General features: G+C 39.1%; 3 protein-coding genes and 1 non-coding gene across 4 annotated transcripts; all 4 read left to right on the top strand.

Annotated features, from left to right (window-relative positions):
• Nucleotides 1-7,173: 7,173 nt before the first annotated feature.
• LOC109679834 (keratin-associated protein 2-2-like) lies at nt 7,174-7,991 on the top strand. Its single transcript, XM_020154909.2, has one exon. It carries the CDS (start codon nt 7,250-7,252, stop codon nt 7,637-7,639), a length of 390 nt encoding a protein of 129 aa, XP_020010498.1. The 5' UTR covers nt 7,174-7,249; the 3' UTR covers nt 7,640-7,991.
• A 4,664-nt stretch (nt 7,992-12,655) lies between these two features.
• On the top strand, nt 12,656-13,533 carry LOC109679833 (keratin-associated protein 2-2-like). Its single transcript, XM_020154908.2, has one exon. It carries the CDS (start codon nt 12,671-12,673, stop codon nt 13,136-13,138), a length of 468 nt encoding a protein of 155 aa, XP_020010497.1. The 5' UTR covers nt 12,656-12,670; the 3' UTR covers nt 13,139-13,533.
• Nucleotides 13,534-16,622: 3,089 nt separating this feature from the next.
• Nucleotides 16,623-18,227, top strand: LOC109679832 (keratin-associated protein 2-2-like). Its single transcript, XM_074045695.1, has one exon. The coding sequence runs from the start codon at nt 16,709-16,711 to the stop codon at nt 17,096-17,098; it is 390 nt and encodes a 129-aa protein (XP_073901796.1). The 5' UTR covers nt 16,623-16,708; the 3' UTR covers nt 17,099-18,227.
• Nucleotides 18,228-18,937: 710 nt separating this feature from the next.
• Nucleotides 18,938-19,045, top strand: LOC141414277 (U6 spliceosomal RNA). Its single transcript, XR_012439339.1, has one exon. It is a non-coding gene; the product is annotated as a U6 spliceosomal RNA (small nuclear RNA).
• The last annotated feature ends 1,795 nt before the right edge of the window (nt 19,046-20,840 follow it).

Here is a 20,840-nt window from a genome sequence, read left to right as displayed (position 1 = left end):
TCAGGCCACACTGTTAAGCTAAGGCCAGTCCTAAGGATCCTTTGCTTGCTGTCTTGCACTTATTTAAATAATTAAACATTTTTTATTCATGTACGTGAGTTGGATTCTCACATCTGAGTTATGATCTGAATTTTTTAACAATTATTTTCAGAGGACAAACTGAAGGTTACAGTCATTTTTTTCTATTTAAGACAAGTGAAATGGGGAGAACGGGAACTCTAGATTGCAGAACAATCCCACATGAGCACCTGATACCAGCTTCTAATGGGCTGTGAAAATGCCTTGCCAGCTGTGTGTAACAAAATAGACTGTATAAACCCTTCTCACCTAAGGATTTGATGTGATGGGGACAAAAAGAAAAAATAAATAAATACAAGTACAAATATCAAGAGAAAGATAGTGCCATCTTTTTCTGCTTTTATATATCAAATAACAAACTATAACTACTGAAATTTTGTAGGAGAAACTGAAAGAGGCTCAGAACATAAAGAATTGAGTATGACTAGCTTGATGTCAAGGACAGAAGACATTAGTTAAGGACAGAATATCATTTAACTTGGAAAAGGTACTGAAATCATACAAATTCTCTAATCATTCCTGCCAAAGTTCATCTTTTACTATGAGTTAATGAAACAATTACTGTCCAGTGTCCTCCTACCTCTCAAAAAAGTGATTTCACTAAAGAATGTCCAAGATAAAGTTTTAAGCACCGCCATTTTTGTTACCACCCAGATGGTCTGCATGGATGCAGACAATTGCATGGATGAAGGGATAAAGTAATATTTATCGCCATAATACCAATCAAGCTTACCAGAGCAAAAGCTCCACTATTCAGCTATAACTGAGACCAGTGATTTGTTAGTTAATAAAAAATGAAATTATAAGGACATTTTCACATCTAAGAAACATAAAACTCTTATAGCAAAAAAAAATTCTGTAGAATATTAGCTCATGGTAAATAATGACACATCACATGAAGAAACAGATCATTACTTGTTCTTCCTATGATGTTTTCAAGTTTGTTACTGCTAGGAGATCCAGGGGTTTCTCTGACCTAAGACAAATGAATTTCTGTGGTGTGATTCCCATACCACAGAGAAGTCTAAAATTGGATTTCAAATTTACTTTAGCTATAAGTTTTCAGTATGGATATAGTTTTTTGTTTTCTTCCATCAGCTCTCCCCAAAGAACAAGACTTCTCTTAATCAGTGGACTTAATTTCTCCAGCTGAGAGTCTCAGCTTTTAGTTGTTCTGAGTAATGTCTTTCGGATCTGTGAGAAGACATTAAAAATCTCAGCCCTGAGTCACTGATTCATACCCTAAAGTTGCAGTGCCAGTTTATAGAAAAGTTGTCTTGAGTTGTGAGGCTAAACAAAATGACAGCTGATACTTTATTCTGGTATCTGAGAATTTTTTTTGTTTTAGATTGGAAATTTATCACCTTACAATTTGTATTCAGAATCCCTATATCTATGTACTCAGCAGAGAGATCCATATTAATTAAAATCCTTCAATTATATGTTTCCAAAGAGGAAATTTCACCTGTTAGTTGTTAGAATAATCTATGGTTTTTTAAGCAATGAAATCAAATTTCTAATTAAACATTTGATTAATAAAATATCTACTTCCATAAAATTTGTGTTCTTCTCAATAGATGATTTTTAGTTTTTTGAATACCCAATCAAATATAAACTAATAGGAGATAGGCAATAGGAACTTCCTATAGGGAAATCAGATAATTCCTGTTTAATCAATGATAGTTTTTGGATGACTGGGAATACAGGAAAGATGAGGAGTAGAAATTTTCCACATAAATGGAGACCGATGGGTACAATCTGACTTTCTAAAAGTTCTTGTCTAAACTCACATCAGAGACTACTAAAATAATTGATTCTCCCTCCACTTCAGTAAATTAGCTTATTCTTTAATATTTATTCTTTTCCCCTCCTCCTGTCTAGGACAAGTATCCTCTCTCACCTGAGCAAAGACTTGAAATGTATCTGCAGTACTGGGTTTAATGTCTTGTGCTTTGGCTTTCAGAAGTAGGATTGTGAAGAATAAAATTATGACATCTGCAGGTAAATGGATGGAACTGGACATCATCGTGTTAAGCAAATTAGACAAAGTCACATGTTTCCACTCACATGTGGACAATAGCTCTAAAAGGTAAGTATACACAAAATACAAGCATATATACATACACATATGTTTGAGAAGACTGGGGAAGGAGAGAGAAGAAAAGAAAATGAGAGTGATAGAAAGTGAACAATATTGAAATACATTGCATCTGCATAGGAAGATGGCGTAACAAAATGCACTGAAGCCCACTGAATAATAGAGAGAGTGATACAGGGGGGTTATCTGATTAAAGCAAAATATACTCATGGGTGAAATACCATGGCAAAACCCCTGTGAACAATGAATATACACCTTAAAAATGAAGGACAGGAATGTAAAACAGGTCCTATAAAGGGATAGGCACTAGTGGGAGGGGGAGGATGAATGTACTTTATTTAATTGTATGAAAATAAAACAATGATACTTGTTGAAATTGTTTATGTAGGAGAGAGGGGGATGAGGGAGAACAATGATAGGGCAAACCTAACCAAGTAACATTGTAAGCACATATGAAAATGTCACAGTGAAACTCCCCAGCACAACTAATATATGCTAATAAAAATGTTTTTAAAAAAAGAAGTAAGGTTTCGACTTCTAACTATATTACAAAGCAATAGCAATAAAAACAGCATGGTACTGGCACAAAAACAGACATGAAGACCAGTGGAACAGAATAGAGGACCCAGATATGAAGCCACACAACTATAACCAACTTATCTTTGACAAAGCTGCTAAAAATAGACGATGGAGAAATAGCAGCCTCTTCAACAAAAACTGCTGGGAAAACTGGTTAGCAGTCTGCAAAAAACTGTAACTAGATCCATGTATATCACTCTATGCCAAGATTAACTCAAAATGGATCAAGGATCTTAATATCAGACCCCAAACTCTAAAGTTGGTACAAGAAAGACTAGGAAATACTTTGGAATTAATAGGTATAGGCAAGAACTTTCTCAATGGAACCCCAGCAGCTCAGCATCTAAGAGATAGCATAGATAAATGGGACCTCATAAAACTAAAAAGCTTCTTCTCAACAAAAGAAATGGTCTCTCAACAGAAGAGACCACCGACAGAGTGGGAGAAAATATTTGCCAGCTACACATCAGACAAAGGACTGATAACCAGAATATATAGGGAACTCAAAAAACTAAATTCTCCCAAAATTAATGAACCAATAAAGAAATGGGCAAGTAAACTAAACAGAACTTTCTCAAAAGAAGAAATTCAAACGGTAAAAAAACACATGAGAAAATGCTCACCATCTCTAGCAATAAAGAAAATGCAAATTAAAACCACACTAAGATTCCACCTCACCCCTGTTAGAATAGCCATCATTAGCAACACCACCAACAACAGGTGTTGGCGAGGATGTGGGAAAAAGGAACCCTCTTACACTGCTGGTGGGAATATAAACTAGTACAACCACTCTGGAAAAAAATCTGGAGGCTTCTTAAAAATCTAAACATTGGTCTACCATATGATCCAGCAATACCACTCTTGGGGATATACCCAAAAGAATGTGACACAGGTTACTCCAGAGGCACCTGCACACCCATGTTTATTGCAGCACTATTCACAATAGCCAAGTTATGGAAACAGCCAAGATGCCCCCCTACTGACGAATGGATTAAGAAAATGTGGTATTTATACACAATGGAATTTTATGCAGCCATGAAGAAAAATGAAATGTTATCATTTGCAGGTAAATGGATGGAACTGGAGAACATCATTCTGAGTGAGGCTAGCCTGGCCCAAAAGACGAAAAATCATATGTTCTCCCTCATATGCAGACATTAGATCAAGGGCAAACACAACAAGGGGACTGGACTTTGATCACATGATAAAGTGAGAGCACACAAGGGAGGGGTGAGGATAGGTAAGACACCCAAAAACTAGACAGCGTTTGTTGCCCTCAACACAGAGGAACTAAAGCAGATACTTTAAAGCAACTGAGGCCAATAGGAGAAGGGGACCAGAAACTAGAGAAAAGGTTAGATCAAGAAGAATTAACTTAGAAGGTAACACACATGCACAGGAAATTAATGTGTGTCAACTCCCTGTATAGCTATCCTTATCTCAACTAGCAAAAACCGTTGTTCCTTCCTATTATTGCTTATACTCTCTCTTCAACAAAATCAGAGATAAGGGCAAAATAGTTTCTGCCTGGTAGCAAGGGGTTAAGGGGGGTAAGGGAGGGAGCGGGGTGGGGTGGCAAGGGAGGGGGCTGGGGTAAGGGGGGAAAAATGACCCAAACATTGTATGCACATATGAATAAAATAAAAAAAAAGAAGTAGGGTTTTTAGTCAAAATATGGAACAACTCATTAAACCTGAATTTCAAATAAACAACAAATACTTTTTAAATATAAATCTGACCTTTCTATACTCTGACATAATTATCATAAAAATTATTGTTTTATCTGAAATTCAAATTTAATTGGGAAACCTGTATTTTTATTTGCTAAATAAGGTAACTCTAATTCAAAAAGGAATTCCAAAGTAGCCAGTGGCTAGAAGCCAAGCAAGCCCAGCCTTAATTAGCCAAACCTCAACTGACCTACAAACACATGACCAAAAAATAAATACTTATTATTTCCCATGAAATAAGTTCATGGTTGTTTGTTATGCAGCAATAGTTGGTTATTCAACCATGGTAGCAATGAGAAACCAGCTTAATATACCAATTGGCATGCAAAAATGGGCCCATAGTTTACTAAAACTATAGCAAAAGTACAATAATGCCCAAGAATATGTGCCAGCGTTGGTTATATTTTAAATTTTTAGCAAATTTTATAGAGGACATAGGGTAATAGACTTTTAATTAAGTAGTGAACTTTGAGCATATATGGACAGTATAAAGTAAATCTCTTGATATTAAACTGAAGGATAATTCCATTCATTTATAAGCTGTCCGTGTGTGTGCGCGTGTGCGTGTGTGTGTGTGTGTGTGTGTGTGTGTGTGTGTGTGTGCTTCTGAAGTTTAAACTCAGGACCTTGCACTTTCTAGGCAGGAACATAAGCATATTTGTTAAAACGTGGGCTTTTTGGCCCCAACATGCTTGGGTTTGAATACAGACGCTTATTAAAGAACTATATAACCTTGGGCAAATTAGCTAACTTCTCTAAGCTTTGAAGTCCTCCTCTACTTATTATCATGATTATTAATCAAATAAGATATATAAAGTACCTGTTACAATCCCTAGAACATATCGAGTACTCAATAAGTGGTAATTTAAAGTTCTTATAGAGTAGGCAGAAAAATGGCAACTGAAAGCCAGCATCAGAAAACAATACATTAAGAGGAGAACTATGATAAGCTGTTCTTAAGAGTAAAGGGTGTGGAAACTTCCAGTAAAGCCTAGTTCTAAAACAAAGCAGGATAAAACTGTGATACAAAATACTGCCACTAGGGATTGCTGAGGGAGACCAAAAATGTCCCCAGAAAGCTGGCCATAAATGAAATGGTTATTCTTAAACAAATCAGGAAATATCCTTCTACCAATCATGAATATCATTTTGCCTAAGATCATGGATATAATTCCAGCCATATTTGGTCTTTAGTAACAACCAACTACTATTATAAAGAGTCAAGAGGAAATCTTGGCATGAAGAAAGCTAGAGAGTGAATTTGTTACAAGTCATGCTCGTGATATTTTCCATGGGTTCTTCAATGTAAAGTGGAACTAATTCCCTTTTAACAATTAAAAAACCTCCACCTTGAAGTCCAAGTGGGGTCATTTCAGGATAAATGATATTTTAAAAGATTTGAGTGGGGGTTTTATAAGCTTTTTGCCTTTCTTCCCCCCCCCCCCCCAGTACTTACAGAAATCAAGCAGGGTTGATTGAACAAGATTCTAATTTTTTTAAATCCAAAAGAAAAGTGTAGGTGTACTTCAAAAGCAAGAGATGCATTTATGGAACTCATCCTAAAAGCTAGTGAAGGTACAAACAATTAACAATAAAAGTTATTAGACAAGGGCGTATCTCCCAATCGCCTAGCTTCACGATGTCTACCAAGGGAAACAATGACTATATTTTCAGACTGGCAGCAGAGAAACAAGCAGGCCAACAAGAAGTTCCCCTTTGTTGACGCTGAGAGAAATCTTCTGGGTTGGAGGTCAGGGTTTACCCCACCCAGAAGTTATTTGTTGCTGGGGTCAAATGTTTCCCAGTCCTCTTCCAGTATCACTTCTAAAAATGCTGCTGAAATGAAAAGTGGATCTTCTGCTTACTTCTAATGAAAGCATGGCTTACTGAGCCCAGTAAGCATAAGCCTCAGTGTAGAGGTCACTGACCAATGAATGAAGAGACATGGAGCTCAGACCTCACACTGCAACCTCCCTGTGGGACCTTAGTTAACCCTCTCAACATCAGCTGTAAACTGAGGAAATGGACCTATATACTCATCCACAATCCCTTCCTCCATCCTACAGATGCAATGACTAATCCCAAATAAATTACAAAGATGAAAATTGCAATGAATCTTTGAAGCAAGTTTTATAATCAAGGTGGAAGTTGAGCTTAAATTTGTAAGGACAAGGAGGGTATTACAGGTGAATGAGCAGACACCAACAACCAAGGCAGCAAAGCCCTAGTCCTATGCCAGAGAGAGTGACCAAACCAGTGTGGCAGGATCCAGGGTTCCACGTGGTCCCTTTTCCCTGTAAACCTCTGGGAAGGAGATGACAATTGGTCTGCTTGGAGTGATGCTATTAACCTGTTACTGTCATGTCCATGTGTACTAACAAGGCAAGTCACTGCGTGGGTGGCAATCCTGAAAGTCTTTGAAGACAAAGAATAAAATGCCGGCTGATTAGATTCAGTGTCATTTGCAAAACACATTCTTTTTCTCTTTGATGTTTAAATTTGTTAAGAATAAACAACAAAAAGAAATGAAGGAATATTTGTGATGGATGCCCATGGATATGTGTGAGGCCAAGGTGACCAAAAATAACATTAGTCAATATTAATTCCTCACTTAATTGGGTAGAAGATTGAGGAATGATCATGTGTCCTGGGGGTCATCGCCACCCAGCCAGGTATATAAAGGGCTCACAGGGAGAAGGAGACATCACACCTGAAAACTCAACTGCTCTCAATTCCTCAATCCCACACCAATCCAGACACCACCATGACCTGCTGTGGTTCCTTCTCCTCCCAGAGCTGTGGGGGAGGCTGCCTCCAGCCCTGCTGCTGCCGTGACCCCTGCTGCTGCCGCCCCGTGTCCTGCCAGACCACCGTGTGCCGCCCTGTGACCTGTGTGCCCCACTGCACACGCCCCATCTGTGAGCCCAGCCCCCGCCCCATCTGCTGTGACCCCTGTGGCCTGCAGGAGGGCTGCTGCCGCCCCATCACCTGCTGCCCAACGTCCTGCACCGCCGTGGTCTGCAGGCCCTGCTGCTGGGCGTCCACCGCCTGCCAGCCCATCTCTGTGCAGGCGCCCTGCTGCAGGCCCCCTTGCTGCCAGCCTGCGCCCTGCCGCACCACCTGCAGGACCTCCTGCTGCAACCCCTGCTTCTGAGCCCCTGCTGCTAAGCCCCTGTCATCCCCACAGAATGACACTCTGGCATCCAAACCCCTATTTGGCTTTTTCATCAAGTTGAAAAATTTAGATTTTTTTCCCAAAGGTGAAGACAGTTTAAACATCCTATAATCTGGATACAGTCAGGTTTTCATCACCACCCTCTGCCAAAGTCCCAGGCATCTACATCAGTCTTTTAGAATCCCTAGGGTGGACTTTGTAAACCCATCCCGAGCACTGATCGTTTTGGCTGCTCAAATCCTCCCTATCATCGTTTGTAATGTGCTTCTCTCTGTGTTCAATAAAATAAATTTTCCTAGCATAGAAAACTGCCCTGCTCCCTGATTCATTCTTTAGTGCATATTTATTAGTGTGTGCAAATGAACCAGATTTTAGAATCTGCACAAGGGATCCAAAGCTTGACTTAAGCAAAACCTTTTCCCTAGAAATCCCACTTACCAAGTCATTTAGTGACTGGTACAGGGGATTTTTAGTTATGGGTACTGCTTGCCTAGTGACAAACAAGCCACATTTCTTACAGCCAAGGTGCTTAGAGTCTAATGGGTTAGACAAGTAAGTAAGGTGTTAGTGAAGAGGGCTAGAAGGACTGGAAGTAGATTATGCTAAGCCCAGAGTAGTCACTGGCACTAAGTTGACTAGCACAGCACATCTAGCTTCTTACTAAGGTATTTACATTAGCATTTTTCAAGTGTAGTCCTTGTGTCGTCAAATCAGAATCTCCTGGGATACTTATTAAAATAACACATATTCTCAGGTCCCAAACCAAGCATTCAGAATCAATATCACTGAGGAAGGAGCCCAAGAATGTGCATTTTTATCACCACTTTGAATGATTCTCATGCATATTAGAACTTCAGGAATGTGACCTCAGAGGGATTGGAGCTCCTTGAGAGCTTAGCAAGTACAGCACTGAAAGTTTCCCAAGGACAGCAAATCATAATTAAAACTCTAAAAGTTAAGAAAAAAGGGGGGCTGAGCTTGGTTCCAGTGGTAGAGCACTTGCCTAGTAAGCATGAGGTCCTGAGTTCAAATCCTAGTACCTCCAAAAAAATTAGTTAAGATAAAAAAAAGGGAAATGCAGTAATAAGATTGCACCAGCATCTACTAGACAGGAATCAAAAAAGGATCAACATAGAGGAGAAGCATCTTTAAAGTACAAAAAGAAATCATCTTGAATTTGTCGTGGGTGTAATAAAAATGACAGCAACAATCAAAAAGAGACAAGAATGAAAGAATGAGGTAAAAGACTAAAGACAAGGTGGATGAAGGGAGACAAGGAAATGAAAAGGGTGAAGGGTGCAGAGGAAGAACCTATAGAGATGAAGATGGAGCAGCAGAGTGGCACTAATAATCCTCACATGAATATTTGAGGTGCATAAGAAGGACGCAGGCTGCTTATGTGGGTAGGAAATCTGTCCTCTGTCACCTGTCCTTCACACACCTCTGCAGCTCCATGTCTTAACACTCATTCCTCGCTAAGTTTGCTTCAAGCAACACTGGTCTTCTACTTATTAGACATTTGGAGTTTCATCTGTCTTAGCTTTTGCTCATGTTCTTTCATTAATCTCAAATATTCTTTCAATTATTCCTTCTCTCCACTTCTTTATTTAACTAACTCTGATTCATTTCCAAGATTTAGCTCAGTCTTCTCCAGTGGACTTGTCCTAACACTCATATCACACAGACACACATACATATATGAATGCACGTGTGCAAATACATACATACATTCTTACACAAACATCAGCCTTGGTTAGGTGGCCCTGGCATATTCTAGTAGCATCCTGTGCTTACCTTCTTCCCCACAAGATATCGCATTGAGATTATCTGTCTCTCCATCTTCAAGTAAGGAAGTGCAATTTATTACAATGTTGGCTCTTAATACTGAGCTCAGTGTTTAGTAAATAGCTGATACTTGATTCCTATTTGTTGAATCAACCAGAATTGTGCAAGGTCAGCATTTATTAAAGCAAGAGTGTCACTTAACCTCTCCGATCCTGATGTGTCCTATCTGCAAAACAGAAAACATACCACTTAATAACGTAGATAAATGGGGAAGTAAAATGACTTTATGTATGTACAGCGCCTGCCATGCATTAGGTGACCAATACCATTTATTTATAGTACTTATAGTTCATCTGAACACCACTGTATCAAACAGAATCAAAAGATATGCTACCTGTTATTCATCAAGTCATTGAGAGTCAGAGAGAATTCAGGGGAAGATTTTACTAATCACATTACAATTTTTTTCCCAAGATAGTTCACATCCACTGTCAGAAATAGATTTTCTAATAACTATAAATCCAAATTTCCTTTGAAATTTGTTCAGTTCATTTGTTCATTTCTTCTTTGGGTTTTAATTCTTTGGGAGTTTAGTTTATTGAGCATCCTAAATTCTGGTTAATAATCCCTTATCAGACGTATCGCTACCAAAGATTTTCTCCTGTTCTGGAGGCTGTCTCTTCAATCTAGTAATTGTTTCCTTTGCTGAATAAAAGGTTTTTAGTTTGATGCAGTTCCATTTGTCGATCCTTCCTTTTATTTGCTGAGTTATTAGAGTTCTATTCAGGATGTTATTGCCTGTGCTTATATGTCCCAGTGTTTCCCTATTCTTTCCTGCAATAGTTTCAAAGTTTTGGGTCTTTAGATTATCAATCCACTTTGAATTGATATTGGCACAGGATGAGAGACAGCTCTCTGGTTTCAGTCTTCTACATGTGGATATCTAGTTTTCTCACATCATTTGTTGAAGAGACTGTCTTTCTTTTCTCCAATGCATGCTTGGGGCTCTTTTGTTGAATATTAAATGGCTATAGTTACATGGATTTATCTCTGGGTCTGATATTTGTTCCATTGGTCTTCATGCCTGTTTTTTTTTTTTAACCAGTACCATGCTGTTTATATTGCTATGACTCTGTAGTATAGTTTGAAGTCAGGTCTTGTGATACCTCCAGTACTGCTTTTTTTGCTCAGGATTGCCTTGGCTATTTGATGTCTTTTGTGCTCCCATATAAGCTTTAGGATTGCTTTTTCTCTATCTCTTGAAGAATGTCACTGGAATTTTGATGGGGATCACATGGAACACATAGATTGCTTTTGGTAGTAAGCCATTTCAGAATAAAGAGTCTGCTGATGAGCATGGGAGATCTTGCCATCTTCAGATGGCTCCTTCAATTTCTTTCTTCAGTGATTATTACAGTTTTCATTGTAGAAGTTTTTCACTTTGTTTATTAAATTTATTCCTAGGCATTTTTGAGGCTATCATAAATAGAATTGTTTTCCTGCTTTCTCTCTTAGTCTGTTCATTGTTAGTTTATAGAAAGGCTACTTATTTTTGTGTGCTGAGTTTGTATCCTGCTCCTTTGCTGAAAGTGTTTATGATGTCTAAGAGTATTTGGTGGGGTTTTTAGGGTCTTTCATGTTTAAGATCATATTGTCTGCAAATCAGGCAATATTATTTCTGAGAATAAATTTCCCAGGGAATGTATATTCTGTTTTCTGAATTTTAGAAGTTTCCTGACATCCAGCAACCCTCAAACTATTTTCACGAGTCATGAAAATAATAAGATAAGGGTGTAGCTCACAAACACAAAAGTCACCAGCACAACATTCTTTTTCAACCCAACCTCAAAAGCTCCACAACTAATTATCACTGTAGCTAATGTTGAGTTGTTCCCACTGGTGATTATGCTCTTGCAGAATGTGTGGAACTGGGATATTATGACTAAAAAAGCCTGTATCATAAAGATGAGGGACACACTCCTTGTCCAATAAGCTTAAGTCTTATGGGGACGGATCGATCATAAACTCAGAGGCCTGAGGGATCAAGGCTACAGTGAACTGAAGAGTTTATTAAAATGAGCACACAAAGCAAAACATACCTCAGAGGCAAATTTGGTCTAAAAGTCATCAGCAACCTTTGGGCAATGCTTTAACCTCCCTTCTAACACCTCTTTTATTTTTTTAGACCCCCATTCTTCTCAGCTGTGCTTTAAAGGACAAAGTTATTTTATCAGTTACCAGCCTAGTGAATTCCCCTTGTATTTTTATAATCCTACATTCATACTCCATAAGCAGTCAAAATCCTCAGCCAACAAGCCACAATGTCTAGTACAGAAAGATAATTGATTACTTCACAAATATTCCCTGTAGGTTTTGAAGAATTTAATTTAAGGTGTTTATGTCACACCTAGAAAGCAAGAATTACTCCCATTCCAATTTTATATCCACGACCATAATCAGGACCATAATCAGACCATAATCAGGGAAGGACGTTCAAAAGGCCTGGTATAGCAAACTCAGAGAGTTAGTTTGATCTTATTGAGCCATGAAAAGCTCTTCTCCTGTAATTACTTTGTGTATTTTTATCCTGTCTTCCTAAATTTGTGATTACTGTATGATAGGAAACTATTCAGGATTTGTTTTCCTTTCTCCACCCCAAAACAGTGATGCACTGTTTACATAGTCTCTCATAAGTCACTGTGAGCTACTAAAAACAAAACAAAACAAAAAAATCACTCTAGTGGCTTTGATGATTATTTCCTTATAAACAAGGTGAAGCAATATGCTGTTTTCATAGCAGAAGAGATACACGTCTACTTTTATGAGGCAATTTTGTTTTTTACAAATTGTTGCTTTGACTGAATGTCAATCAGAAACCAGGCCTGTGATTCATGTACACCACAGTCTGATGCCACTTTAGGGATGGTGAACAAGAGGAAAGTGTGATGGCGGTAGCACCTAGTCCTACAAACTTTCAGCCTTTCACATGACCTGGCTTGGAAGGATTAGCTGACTGATAAGCAGTTCTTCTGATGATACAACAATTATATATGCATCTCAAGGGAAAGAGCAGGGAGATGGAAATTTCAGCATCCTTCCTGATGTTGAAATTGTTGCCTCGGCAACTGAATCCAGGGTTCACATTTCAATGGACAACCACAACTCCAGGAAATGACTTTGTATCCTAAGTGTCATCAGCACCTGGCAAGTATATAAAGGTCCCAGATGGGGGAGGAAGACATCACACCTGAGAACACCCAACTGTTCTCCACTCCTCAACCCCACACTAATCCAGACACCACCATGACCTGCTGTGGTTCCTTCTCCTCCCAGAGCTGTGGCGGAGGCTGCCTCCAGCCCTGCTGCTGCCGTGACCCCTGCTGCTGCCGCCCCGTGTCCTGCCAGACCACCGTGTGCCGCCCTGTGACCTGTGTGCCCCACTACACACGCCCCATCTGTGAGCCCAGCCCCCGCCCCATCTGCTGTGACCCCTGTGGCCTGCAGGAGGGCTGCTGCCGCCCCATCACCTGCTGCCCAACGTCCTGCACCGCCGTGGTCTGCAGGCCCTGCTGCTGGGCGTCCACCGCCTGCCAGCCCATCTCTGTGCAGGCGCCCTGCTGCAGGCCCCCTTGCTGCCAGCCTGCGCCCTGCCGCACCACCTGCAGGACCTCCTGCTGCAACCCCTGCTTCTGAGTGGTCCAATACAGGACACTGTCCAATGCTCAGAACCCACGCAGGCTCTTCCCAGTCCTGCTGGAGCAGATGAGAGATGCCAGTCAGCTTGTTCTTCAACAACTAACTCAACAGTAACTGCCTATTTATTCACATGGTTATGAAACCATGAATCCTGGCCCTCTTTGACCACCTTTATGAAAATTCCAGCTATCATCAGTTGAACTCTTGGCTTTAAAAATGTATAAACAAAAATCAAAGTTCCTCTTGAACAAAACTCTGTCTCACTGACTGATCACTTTTTTTCTACTATTTCAAGGTTACCAAATGGGATGATATTTTTTTCCAGTACATTATTTTTATGTTGGTTTTTGTGTGGTAAAAGATAAATAAAATTTTATTTCTGGGGAAGCAAACATGTTTCTTTATTGTTTCTTAATTTTTCAAAGTTCATTTTCAATTTAACTTAAGGTATGTTGAATTAGAAGAACAAAGGGAATAATTTTCTCAGGGCTATATTTTGAGATTTTATTTTATTTATTTATTTTGCAGAACTAGGGTTTAAACTCAAAGCCTACTCCTTGAGCCACTCCACCAGCCCTTTTTTGTAGTGTTATTTGTTTGGTTTTTGTTTTGGGGTTTTTTTTTTTCGAGATAGGGTCTCGTGAACTATTTGCCAGGGCTGGCTTCAAACCATGATCCTCCTCATCTCTGCCTCCTGAGTAACTAGGATTACAGGCATGAGCCACCGGTGCCCAGCTATATTTTGAGTTTTATTATAAGAGCCATTCAGATACAAGGTCTGTAATTTCAAAGACAACTCATATAGTTCAGATAGTCTCATGTGATAGACCTTCATGTTTCAAGCCATAGGTTTTGTGGTAATGGGAAAGAAGCAGTGAGGCTATAGCAAGTCTGTCTACATCATGAACTTCTCAGGAAATTGTCATAGTTCATGAATACGACAGGCATGTGGACCTATTTGCTTCTCAATGTCAAAAACTGTGCAACAATTGATATCAAATAGTACTTGGCAATTCCTAACCACTGAATATCCTATCTGAGAACAGCCACTATCACACCCTCCCCATGACTACCATCAGCACCACCATAGCTAATTTTGTTTCCAATGGAGTTGCTGCCATGAGAAAACAGGGAAAAATGCAGCCTTTTTGGAATCATCCTAATTATGAACTCCACATACATTTTATCTTTGAAACAATGTCAATGTGGCTGGGAGAGTGATGACGCGAGTCCCTGTTGGGTATGGTTTTTTGTTGCTAGACCTTCTAGGCCAATCAGGAAGACTAACTATTGCTTCCCTAAGGGATATATTTTGAGTTCCTGGCATCTAATCTAAATGAGTTTTGTGTAATGTGCTATTTGTATGCTTAGTCATATTTACTGCCTGATGAGAGGAGTCAGGACGAAAGCTTTGCAAGGGGAAAGATCTCGATTCACTTCTCTCACTACTGGATTCTCGCTGATCTGAACAATATTTCGCACATGGGAGGTAATTATTTGTTGAATAAACAAATCAATACTAAGGGCGTCGGAAGAGAAACAGACATTATCACCGCAGCCCAACATCAAGTCACCTCATGTTGAAAATATTTTTCTTGAAATATGGTAAACAGTTTCTCAAAATACAAAATAGGGTATTCAGTGGTTAGGGATACCCTGGGTAATTTTACAGTACATTCTCAATATGTGCACAATGGAATTTTTCTTAAGAGTCTGACTGTTTGGTAATAGACAAGTTTATAATATCGATTTCTTTCTGTATCCCTAATTACCACTTCTAAAAATCTCCAACTATCTCTGCATCCCTTTTTTCCTTTGTAGACTTCTACAGACTTCCTTATCTTATATTGTCTTTTTCTGATAGACAATTCTTTGTTTTCTCCAAAACTCATCATTATTATTGGATCGTGGATCTTGGTTTTTTTCATGGTAACTCTATGCCCTGACGGGTCACAGTGGCTGGTACAGGTCTTGGTGAGCCTGTAAGGGACTGTGCAAGTAGCTCACATGACCAATAAGGAGTCAACTTGAAGCTTCAACCACAGACTTAGTTGTAAAGAAAAATCAGACCTGAGAAAATCAAGAGGCAAGAGCTTCAAAACAATGACACAAATTTTCCTAGAAGGCCTGACAGTTTGAAACAATTGGACATCACACTTTGGTTCTCTAAGCAGAAGTAAATTCACACCTAGTACACACAGGGAGATGTTAGAGACACAGGTATTAGCAAGATGGAGCCTGACACCACTTTCAGCTGGGATCACTACCTAGGAGTTTGTTATATTGAGAGATGGCAACTTTCATCCAGTAGACTCAGGTTTGTTGACTTCCTCACCATATTGGTGTTCTTGGGCCACTTATTTATGCCCAATTACGATACTACATGCTTGGGCTATGCTCTGAAGAAATTTCAGGAGGCTGAGTAGAACAAAATTCTTCCAATTCCTGAGGATAATGGTAACATATTGAGTCCTTTCAGATGACTCTAAAAATTAGCCATGTAGCAATTGTTTCAGAAATACACCATTAAAATTCCTAAATAAAGCAGTCTTCTTCTCCTCCTCCTCTTCCTCCTCCTCCTCCTTCCTCTTCTTCTTTTGGTAGCACTGCAGTTTGAACTCAGGGTCTCATGCTTGCTAGGCAGGAACTCTTACCACTTCAGCCACTCCACCAGCCTTTTTATTGAAAAAGACTTTTTAAGATAGGGACTTTCAAAATATTTGCCTGGGACTGGCTTTGAACTGTGATCCTCCTGATCTCTATCTCCTGAGTAGCTAGGATTACAGACATGAGCCTAATTCTTTATACATAAAATGGGAATATAATAATACCTACCACATAAGAATGGTTATAAAGAATGTATTAATGCATGTGTTTCTTTAAGTATGACGCTTGAAACTTGGTTAGAACTCAATGATAGTAAATGAAAAATATGAATAATGAAATTCATCTTGGTTTTGGAAAGATAAAACCCTGGAAATCAGTGCATATGTATCTAAGACAAAACCACTGAAGATATATTCCTGTAGCTCCAAAACTTGGATGGAAATTTCTCTTTAATTGACAAACCTAGACTTTTAAAATGTTGTCATAGTGATGTCTTCAATATGTTTTTGCCCTGACAACTTAGCAGTACAAAAGGATGCTCACAACTGGTGAATTTACTTCCATTGTTAGTCAGTAACTCATGGGCATGACAGCCACTCTGTGCTATCAAAACATCAACTGGCAAAAGCATCATCAAATTATAAATATAATTGGAGGCTTTGAAGTTAGGACCATTAAGATCATATCGGAACCATAAATAGCAAAATACAATGGGTCTCCATTAAATAAGGGAAACAATCTTTTATAAACACTGAGAACCCAAAAGATGTCTAGAGAACTTACTAATCTGCCAGTGTCATCTCAGAAAGAACAAGCCAAAACAATGAAAAGACCTTGTGTCCCAAGTGTCATCAGCACCTGGCAGGTATATAAAGGTTCCAGACAAGGGAAAGAGACATCACACCTGAGAACACCCAACTGCTCTCCACTCCTCAACCCCACACTAATCCAGACACCACCATGACCTGCTGTGGTTCCTTCTCCTCCCAGAGCTGTGGCGGAGGCTGCCTCCAGCCCTGCTGCTGCCGTGACCCCTGCTGCTGCCGCCCCGTGTCCTGCCAGACCACCGTGTGCCGTCCTGTGACCTGTGTGCCCCACTACACACGCCCCATCTGTGAGCCCAGCCCCCGCCCCATCTGCTGTGACCCCTGTGGCCTGCAGGAGGGCTGCTGCCGCCCCATCACCTGCTGCCCAACGTCCTGCACCGCCGTGGTCTGCAGGCCCTGCTGCTGGGCGTCCACCGCCTGCCAGCCCATCTCTGTGCAGGCGCCCTGCTGCAGGCCCCCTTGCTGCCAGCCTGCGCCCTGCCGCACCACCTGCAGGACCTCCTGCTGCAACCCCTGTAGCTAAGCAGCCCATTAATACTAAGGTTCCACCAATCGATGGCCAAGTCCATCCTGCTGCCCTTCAGAGCATCATAGCAGAAAACGGCATTTTCTTGAGAAGGGCATTCCTCATCTCTTGAAGCTAGCTCAAGCTATGCATGGAAGACACCTTTGAGATGAACTAGTGATAGAGAATATTCTGTCCTCTTTGATCTCTATGCCGTGTTGTCTGCTTTCTAATAAACTCAATACTCTCAGCATAGAACACATGGTCTTTGTTATATTTCCTTTAGTAGGTTATCCAGAGATTTTCAAGGCAAGATGCAGAATAATCTTCCTAAATTGTTCTCTGAAATGATGTTAGTCTCAGTAGTTTGCTTATAATCATTATGGGCACCATATCTGATGAGACAGGCAGAAATAACCATATCTTCTTCACACGCCCAGAATTCCTGACACACATCAGCCACCTGAGAAATGTCCTGCAATGAGGAGCAGATTAGGAAGTTATGCCCAGATGACACTACATTCCCAGTCTGAGGCTTTGTTTCTTGAGCGAACACCTGTTGGCATATCACAAAAGCCCAGTAAGTTAGAGGTGGAAGGAACTTCTGTTTGTGAAGAAGAAAAATGAGTAATGAATGATGAATTAAGTTAGAAATAATATAGATAAAATGTAATTATAATCCCAGGTATCCCCAAATAACCCCAAAGAATACATTTCCTGACATTAGATCTTTAGTCAAATGCTTATCAATATGATAGAGTCGTGTTCAGCTACCCAAAGTAATTATGCTCTAGTGCCCAATATAACTGCTACTTCGGATAATGAATTTACTTCTATGTGCTTGACATTTGATATTTAGATCATTATTTACAACACCAATTCTTGTGGGTATTAAATCCATACTAGGTCTCCCTGAACTCTTATCTTTGTGCTCAGAAACTGCACATCGGTGGCATTTTGTAAACAAATCAATCAATTACTACCAATCAACATGTTTTTATTGAAATATATAAATGAGATACTGAGCTGATGACCTGACAGAAATACACAGAAATCAGAAAGAGTGCCTGCTTCAAAGAAGTTATAATCTATTTGGGGAGATGAAGTATAAATAAGAAAAAGTCAAATAATACATAATATAAATAGTACATAAATATAAATTTTAAAAATAATGAAAATAGTTTAAAATGGTTGAAAACTATTTGCCTATTAAGAAATATTACACAATTGTCCATGACATATGTCTAAGTTCAAAGTAAACTGTGAAATATGAAATTATTTTGAAAGGAAAAAGTTTTGTATGCATATATCTGCTTATGCCTCAAAATATCTGTATCATTATGCAACAAAGTCTAATAAGTTAATAAGATTCACTTTTCTTTAGATTTTCCTTAATTACATAACTTTTAGTGAACATATATTTCATTTTTAATAAAATACAATGATAAAAAATTATTACTATTTTGGGGGAATATTTAAATCTTTCTTTGTATTATATTCTATTTTTAAGAACTTACTTATCAAAGTCTAATTGGACTCAAAGCAAATAAATTAGGCAACAGTTGTTTGTATTGCTAAAGACTTCTTTCCTTAACAGACAGGTGTTACATGTAGTGAACTTCTCTGATAGCCTTAAAATATGATCAAATCATTAAACATTGAAATTATCTTTTTAACAATTGAGGAGGGTCATCTCAATTGTCTAAAACAAGGTACACTTTGGATATGCTTCAAATTAAAATTTTTTTTAAACTTACCAGCTTTTCACATTGTATGTTCAATGGTTTTTATCCATTTGCACTGGCAACCAAGAATTGAGAACACCACAAGATATTTTCCACATTAAGATTTGTTCAGGTGCTCACTTCAGCAGCACACATGCTAAAATTTGAATGATACAGAGAAGATTCAGCATGGCCCCTGCACAAGGATGACATGCAAATCTATGAAGGGTTCCATGTTTTATGGTAAAAATGTAATGCACTCATGTAGGAAGGTGGAAAAATGAGACCATGAGGCTGTTCTGGGAATGGGGATGAGGGGAAAAAGTACAATGATGGAGGGGTGAATTCAACTATGACATATTTTTTTTGTAAGAACTTTTGTAAATGTCACAATGTACCCCAAGACAACAATAATTTGATAATAAAAGAAGAAACAAAAACAACAGCAATAAAAAAAGATTTGTTGAGAATGTTACTGTTGAATGATAACATTAAAGTCCTAGGATTTGCTATGCAAAATATATGTCTATCACCACCAGGAATCTGTCTAAATTCCCCCTATGGCTTTCTTATGGGATCTTTTTTTCTGTGGCCGGTTGTGAGGTTCTCAGTAAAGCTCACATACCATCCACAGTTCTGCCACTTCCTGTTGGCTCAACAGTAGCCTTACTCCCCTGAGCAGACTGGTGCACAATGAACGGAGCTCCGTATCTTCCTTCTGCACAATTAACTTTACTTCATGATATTAATAAATTTTCATTTTACTTCGTGATATTAATGGGCTTTAATTTTACTTCATGCTATTCATGAAACTCACCTCTGGGTAAAAGTGTTACTTCATATTCTTTGGTGATGGAGCAGAGCACTGGCCATGTGCACATCAAATGCGTTGGTTTAGTTCTCAATTCAAATTTTAGACTTTATTAGACAGTAATATAATGTGACATTTTAAAATACATTTATTTATTTAATAGATACAAGACACTAAGTATCAGGAGGTGTCCTTTGTCTTAGACAAGTATTAACTCATTTAATCCCTATAACAATTCTAATATGTACCAGTTCATAAACCAAGGACACACAGCCGCTAAGTGGCAGAGCTTTGAATCCGCCCCTGATGTAAAAGGCACAGAGTTACGTTCTCACAGCCCTGTGGCAGAAGTAACCAGAAGCATGAACCAAATGTTCTCTGTCTGAAAATGACGATGGGCTAGGGGTGGGGATAAGTGTGTTGGAGTTTAAGGTTTTATTAGTCTTGTTACCTTGATGTTTTAAGTGTCTCCCAAAAAGCCTCCCACTGCAGAAAGTTTGATCATCATGAAGACTCCACAGCAACATGAAAATTGGTTATGAGATAATGTGCCCTGAGAAAAAACTGAATATGCTACTTTTTATCTAGGTTACTATTTGGAAGAGGGTGGGGGAACCCCATGATTCTGAACTAAAGAATGTGCAACATGAGAGAGTGGAAGGTCATTAATTTTGAGACTGCTTTGTTTCTCCTTCCCCTGTCTCCCTAATTGTGCCAATGAGTCAATACACATCCCTTTTCAAGTTTTGGAATGATGTTTTAAATTTCATTTGGGGAATTTTAGGTGTTTCCAAATGTGCCCAAGGCACATTCTTTTGAATGATGGGAATAATCCTAAAGTGATGCTGTGTAGCAAATAACAGGAGGGATAAAACTGGAAAGTAAAGACTACTCCCTCAAGCAGTTCCCACACTACCCCATCCACGCTTCTGAAAGAATCATATCCCTTACATTTTCAGCAGAGTCACAGCAAGAAAAAACTATGTGGCAGCCTCCCAACACACTTCTGAACAGTGTATCATTTGATATGTTTGCAATGTTGTTTGAGAAAGCCTCCATCATGTCACTTGGCAGTCATAGCACCTAAGTCAAGGTATATTAAGAAAAAAATTGTCCATGATAAAACTTTTCATTACATACACAAGAAAGGTAAATATTTAAAATTAACAAGAAAGGTAAATATTTATCCCCCATGGTTGGGGGATAAAAATTAGCTCTCTGTGAC

This window comes from Castor canadensis, chromosome 11 (assembly GCF_047511655.1).
Source record: "Castor canadensis chromosome 11, mCasCan1.hap1v2, whole genome shotgun sequence".
Classification (NCBI taxonomy): domain Eukaryota; kingdom Metazoa; phylum Chordata; class Mammalia; order Rodentia; family Castoridae; genus Castor; species Castor canadensis.
The sequence above is the reverse complement of the archived record's forward strand: the minus strand, read 5'-3'. Positions and strand labels throughout refer to the sequence as shown.

Coding starts and splice junctions, on each gene's coding strand:
- LOC109679834 (XM_020154909.2), top strand. CDS start 7,250: ATGACCTGCTGTGGTTCCTTCTCCTCCCAGAGCTGTGGGGGAGGCTGC.
- LOC109679833 (XM_020154908.2), top strand. CDS start 12,671: ATGGGGGAGGAAGACATCACACCTGAGAACACCCAACTGTTCTCCACT.
- LOC109679832 (XM_074045695.1), top strand. CDS start 16,709: ATGACCTGCTGTGGTTCCTTCTCCTCCCAGAGCTGTGGCGGAGGCTGC.